The 6,398-nt window shown below is 39.1% G+C and overlaps 1 protein-coding gene across 1 annotated transcript; it reads left to right on the forward strand.

The window, feature by feature from the left end:
* The first annotated feature begins 1,082 nt into the window (after positions 1-1,082).
* LOC128786158 (molecular chaperone MKKS-like) lies at positions 1,083-6,167 on the forward strand. The gene is made up of 4 exons (XM_053939224.1): positions 1,083-2,306; positions 2,792-2,967; positions 3,622-3,732; positions 4,165-6,167. The coding sequence occupies exons 1-4, from the start codon at positions 1,316-1,318 to the stop codon at positions 4,603-4,605; spliced, it is 1,719 nt and encodes a 572-aa protein (XP_053795199.1). The 5' UTR covers positions 1,083-1,315; the 3' UTR covers positions 4,606-6,167.
* Positions 6,168-6,398: the final 231 nt, after the last annotated feature.

A 6,398-nucleotide genomic window follows, 5' to 3' on the forward strand; every position in this document is an offset into this window, starting at 1 on the left:
TACTTCAGTGCAATTCAGTGAAGTTGATGGTAGCCTGCTACTTATAGACCTGCTGATAACAGTACAGACCAGTGGTCAGAATTGAAGTTGTTAATAAATAGGTATAATTGGTGCACTCTCTGTGTTTGTAGTAAAATCGTATTAGTAGATTTTCTCAGTTAAAAATGAGAATGCATAGGCCAGTGGAGGTTCAACAAGGCCTGTGTCCTGCTGTGTCCTGCGCTGGGGTCACAGATCCATGCTGAGTTACAGGGAAGAGTGGCTGGAGAGATTCCTGGGAATGCTGGTGACAGCACCTGAACATGAGCCAGCGTGTGCTGGCAGTGATTGTCCCCTGTGCTCGGCACTGGTGAGGGACACCAGCCTTCAGAGAGAATACTGAGGTGCTGAATGACTCCTGAGAAGGCCAGTGGTCCTGTGAGGAGTGCTGAGGGAGCTGGGGGTCTTCAGCCTGAGGAAAAGAAGGCTCAGGGCAATCTTACTGTTTTCTAGGACCACCTGGAAGGTGGGGGTCGGTCTCTTCTCCAGAGTAGCAAGTGCTAGGACAAGAGGAAGTGGCCTCAGGTTGCACCAGGGGAGGTTTAGATTGGGTATTAGGAAAACTGTCTTCACAGGAAGGGTTGTCAAACACTGGCACAGGCTGCCCAGGGAGGTGGCTGAGTCATCTAATGGATGCATAGATGTGGCATTTGGGGACATGGTTCAGTGGTGGCTTGGCAGTGCTGGGGTAACAGTAGGACTTGACTTCAAGGGTCTTTTCCAACCTAAACCGTTTTTGATGCAGTATTTGTCCTTCTGTGACTTTTTTTGGTTAAAACTAAAATAGGTCAAGCTATACAATATTTTCATAAGATTATTCTAATATCTTTCTGGTTTTTATTGTAGGTGTAACTAAGCTTGAATGTTTTCATCTGTGACTGTTGCCAGAAAAGATGAAGAAAACTACCTGGAGTAGAAAGAACTTTCTGCTTGTGGCAGGACTGTCACTTATAGGTGTCCATATAGGAAGCATGCTTGTAAACTATGTTGCGAAAAAGTCTGCTCAGTCTCGTTCAGTAGTTAAAAAAGATCGTCTGGAATGAAATAGCTTCCTGCTATTTATCCATTTTGCAACATGATTTAAGCCTCGTTTTAAGAGAGCTGTGATGAGTGGTTTCAGGAATGTTATATATACACTGTTTCACACTGAAAATAACAATCCTTACCTGCAAATAATTAAAATGTACTGCTCTTAAAATATAAAAGTGCAATGAATTATAGATCCAAGCAAAAATGAAATGTTTTTTTTGGCTAGAATTAAAATCTTGCCTTCAAAATGTCTCGCCTTGAAGCTAAAAAGCCTCCGTTATTTATTAGTGAGCCTTTAACTAGAGATGCAGTGAGTCAGTCACTGTGTCTGTTGAGTGGGATATTAAAATCTTCCTACGGTCCTGCTGGTCGACTCAAACAGCTCCACAATGGTGTGGGGGGCTGTGTTTGTACCACTTCCCAATCCTCAGCCCTCCTGGGGCACCTTTCCATCAGCCAGCCTGTGCTGCGTGTCCTGACAGCCTCTGTACGGAACCACGTGTCACGTTTCAGTGACTGTGGCTTATTCACTGCCATTCTTTGCTGTGGCTTCATTGAAAATTTCAGGAGCCTGAACGTTGCACCTTTTACTGTCATTAAAATAAGCAAGCATCTTCTGAGTCTGTGCATGGACCACCTGAAATCTGAGGCCTGTGGTTGCCGGGTGTCTGTGGATTTCAGCAGTGTTGAGACTCTTGTTTGTTTGGTACAGAGCATTTTAACAAGCAAACCTGCTTGCATGCTTAATAAAACTGAAGTTCATCATCTCACCTCGCTGGTTTTAAAGGCTTTTATATTTACTGTTCCATGTCATGTTGAGACTAATGCTGTTTTAGGGAAGTGTGTGGTGATACCTGTGAAAGGTAGAAGAGTTGTGGATTCTGCAGTTCTTCCTGGACTGCTGATAGAAGCGCCAGAAATCCAGCTGGGAAAACCACTTGCTGTCAAAAGGACTGGTTCAAACATGATCAAGATTGCACTTTTCAGTGTGTCCATGTCAGGTGATGGCTCTAACCCTGAGGAAGGAACTATAGCAGTCCATCATGGAGTTTCTCTGGAAGTGTCAGAGCTGAATCAGTTGCTTAATGTGGGGAAGCAACTGGTTAAGGATGAGGTGGGCCTTGTGGTGTGCCAGAAGGTGATGCATCCCTCCTTGAAGCAGTACCTGAAGGAGAACGGTGTCGTGGCTGTGGACAGGGCTGGGCTGTCTCTGATGGAGCCCCTGGGCCATGTGACAGGTAACAGACCAGTTCTCTGCCTAAACCATTGTCCTGGAGTTGTCATTGTGAGGAGAGCGTCACCTGGGGTGGTGTCGTTGCAGAGGAAGGTCTCTTATTTTCCTCTACCTCAGCTGCCGAGCAAGAGTTGCTCTTTTCTAGTCTAAAAACCATTTTTCAAGATGAATAAGTCTTCTGTGCAGACCCTGATGGTGGCATACCACAGGTGTTATTACTTCTTGCTGCATGAGGGATATCCAATTCCAGTTTATTTTCAAACTGATTCAAGACAAATGAAAAAATTATTTTTTAATCTCAAATTGCCACCAAGTCTTGCACTCAAAATGTGTTGGTTTCTGTGATTTCCTGTGTGAATTGAAATGACAGGTATTGAACAATGTATAGAAGTTAAAAAGCCAAGAGGAATAAAGTTTATGCTTTATGAAATGCATCAGCTAGCTGTTCTGATGGTACCACATACTGTTTTCTCCTTTTTTAATTGACAGGTTCACAGCCTATAGCTTCCATACATTCATTGTCTCCTGGCTGTTACGGCAGTTTGAAAGATTTGTGCGTTGAGAGTTTTGCTTCAAAGCATTTTCTACATCTAATTCCTGAGGACACAGTTATCTGCAGCCTGATACTCTGTAACAGAAGTGAAACAGCATGGGATGAATTGAAGGTAGGCAAATTTTCTTCAAGTCTTTTCTTGGAAAGTCAAGTTTTTAATGGAAAAATACTGAGAAATATTAAATAGATTGAGTTTATAAACATAGTTTTTTCAGTACATAAATTAAGTTCATATGTTTCCAGAATTTCAAAATCCTTGAAGTGCTCATGTTCATTTAATACCTCTGTTTTAATACAGGAAGTTGTTTAGGGACTGGTACATCTTTTACCTGTTCTTGAGGCCAGTGCTGGATAAATATTTTCATTTTCATTAGTTGGTCTATGAGAAGATAAAAATCAAAACTGCTTAACAAAAAGCCAGTAGCAACACATACAATGATAGCCAAGCATTGTTTTGCACTGAACAGTTTGTCTGGAAATGTCATTAATACTGATTGACTTTTTATATATAGCCCTATTTTGGAAAAAGAAGGATTAAAATGTAGCTTTTTATTTCTGCCTTTCCATAGTGCGGACAAATAAAGATAATTTCTCATTAAGTGAACAAGGTCTTGGAAATCTCTCAGCAGCTTTATATCCACATGTAATTCAAGTTTATGGAATCTGTACCAGAAACTACTGAAGATTTTATTCCAGTGTTTTTTTTCAATGGGGACAAATCCTATTAATCGTGGTATGTCTGACAAGAATTTCATGTGATTTTCAGCGTGTCTGTGAAACTGCAGAACACGTGTTACAGTTAACAGTGAAGGAACCTTGGGCATTATTAGGAGGGGGCTGTACAGAAACTCACCTGGCTTCATACATAAGACATAAGGTATGTAAGACATAAGGGTTTTAAAGATGCTTAATATACTTAAGAAACAAGAATTTATGTAGAATCACGGCAACAGTAAAATTCTTTCTAGATTAATGTGGCATTTTTACTAACTACTAATATAAAATAAAGGGGTCTATTTGAAGCACTCAGTTTTAATTATATCTTTTAAACTTAACACTATATTTGTACTCATTGATCTTTAGGCATGTTTTGAAGTGTTGAAAATATGTAGAGTTTTTATATGGAAAGATGATCATGCAGAACTCTGCTTTGACTTTTCCTATTGTGGGATAATAATTAAACATTTTTTAATTAGAAATGAACCATCTGTTTTAGGGGGAATAAAAGCAGCAGTATGATACATGCTTTAAATTGTTTCTGTGAAACAGTGTTCTAACTTTGCTTTCCTGGTTCTGGTTTCTGTTTTAGAGTTCTAGTCTGCCTGCCAGCACTTTCAAAGACCTGGGTTGTTCTCAGACCCAGTACCAATTGGTTGCTGACGGGTTTTGCCGTTCCCTGGAGACTGTAGCTCGCTCTCTGAGTCATGATGGTGAAGAAGTTCTGACAGATGTGGTTTATGGACACTGTTGGTTTGTTCCCTCAGGTTCTCCCTGTGTCTCCAGGTGGTCAGATTTAGTTTCAAAATGCGGCTGTGGGGTGAATGGTAACACAGAGGACCTCAGCTGGAGCTTTTTGCAAGGCCAGTCTGGCTCTACCATTTTACAGGGCTGTCCTAAAGAGCCCTCAGTAAAGGTTGCTGACCTCCGGACTCTGGATTGCTTTGCTGCCAAGTGCAGCGGCCTGCAAGTAGCTCTGGAGACAGCCAGCCTGATTTTGGATCTCTCATACATAATTGAAGATCAAAATTAGCTCTTTGAGTTGTATAGCAAGGCAATACTGAATTGAAGGCAGGGTAATGTATAATGTGTTAAAATATTTGAATAGGTTAGAATGTGGACAGTAGACAGAAATTTTAAGTTCAACAGCTGGCCATTGAATACTTTTCAAATTGTTAACCTACTGTGCTCTCAAGCATTTTCAAATGTTCAACCTGTTCCCTCTGCATTAAGGAAAGTTTTGGATGTTGGTTAGCTCTGTTGCATCTTCAAAGGAATGGGAAAAATAGATTCACTTGCTGAGAAAACATGTTATGTGTTAGGATTTATGAAGTCTCAGCAAAAGCTTTACACGTTCAAAGAGACTTTTATATTGCAGCAGAATTGTATCACTAGTATTTTTAATTTTGTAGGTAAAAAAGGCTTAGCAAATACACTGAGCCACTTGTTTTTAATTTAGTCCTGAAGTGTTTGTCGCTGTATACTATATGTATATGCAGTTTCTATTTCTAAATCAATGAAAGATTTAAATTCATATATGTAATTTATTTAACAAGTTATAGAAACTCAACCTGGAGCTCTTAAGGTAGCAGGTAGGTAATAGAAGATTTGAAAAGAAATAGCACAGTGGATGGAAAAAACTCTTGTCAAGTGGACCTTGATTGTCTTCTGGGGAATACAGGGCAGTCTGTAATGAAGTTTCTATCATTTAAGCAAAGCTGCAAGAAAGAATGTCCCACTTACCATTCAATTCACTCTTTGACTGTGCATGGCTTCTTTTAATGAAGTAAGGCTTTAAGCTGCATAGACTTGTTTTGATCTTTAAATAAGACTGTAGACTGAATGTTCAAAACTTATTCTCAGCTTGCATGCAAGATCAAAAAGGGTGCTACATTTTCTTACTTAAGCTCATTTTCTTTGCCACTTTTCTTCTTCTTTGTTTTCAGTCACATGGGACAAATCATTCATAGTGCGTTTCCAGAAAACATCCGAGTCAGTTGTCGTCTAGTCTGCTTATTTTTTTCTTGGTCTCTTAAGTTTTTAATATATTTTTTTTACTGCATATAAGCAGTAGAGTTGTTATGTATAACTCAGTTTTGAAACATGTAATTAAAACCAGATCTTTCCAGACCTTTTGTACAAAGTCCTTTTAATTTTGAGAACATAAGTAATCATTTTCTCACTGGGAAAAAAAAAATAAGAGTTATTTAAAGCTCTTTATCTTTTTATGACCTGAAATTATTGCTTCAGTGCTGTAAGTCATCCTTTGGGGACTTGTGCAAGAATGTTACAGGGGTTGAGAATGGCGGCTGCTGAAAGCTGGCTTGAAAGCTAATAAGGCTGTTTTCATATCTTGATCCTCCCATATGCCATGAACTATATGAAAACATCAGGAATAACGAAGCCAAATGATGGTGCATATCTTAAGGCACAGAAGAATCTTGGTAATACTTCATCTAATTATGATTCTCCAGATCAGAGTGCTGAATTATACTGTTTTACTTCCTATAATAGCAGCTTGTTATGCAGCGTGGAAAATGTTGAGTTTAGTGACTACAGCTGTGAAGTGAAAATTAAAACAATATTCAAGTAGAAGTAGTTGTGAGTGTTCTTTTGTCTTGGTGTCTAAAGGTCAAATCACAGGTCTTGAATCAGAGCTGACAATGGTTTTTATTCTCCCCGAAAAAGAAAGTCACAGTTCAAAAAATGAAATAATTAAATTTAATTTTTGGTAAGTAGCTAAAAATTCATTTATACCTGAACTAAAGTTTTTTTCATATATAGGTAATTTTAATAACAATGAATTTTTGCCTCCTACTGTGACTA

This window comes from Vidua chalybeata, chromosome 3, assembly GCF_026979565.1.
Source record: "Vidua chalybeata isolate OUT-0048 chromosome 3, bVidCha1 merged haplotype, whole genome shotgun sequence".
Taxonomy (NCBI): Eukaryota; Metazoa; Chordata; class Aves; order Passeriformes; family Viduidae; genus Vidua; species Vidua chalybeata.

What these genes read in the sequence shown, in the direction of transcription:
- LOC128786158 (XM_053939224.1), top strand. Translation starts at nt 1,316, where the DNA reads ATGTCTCGCCTTGAAGCTAAAAAGCCTCCGTTATTTATTAGTGAGCCT. An exon ending in GCCCCTGGGCCATGTGACAG is followed by an intron (nt 2,307 to 2,791) that starts GTAACAGACCAG and finishes TTTAATTGACAG; the next exon opens with GTTCACAGCCTATAGCTTCC. An exon ending in CAGCATGGGATGAATTGAAG is followed by an intron (nt 2,968 to 3,621) that starts GTAGGCAAATTT and finishes TGTGATTTTCAG; the next exon opens with CGTGTCTGTGAAACTGCAGA.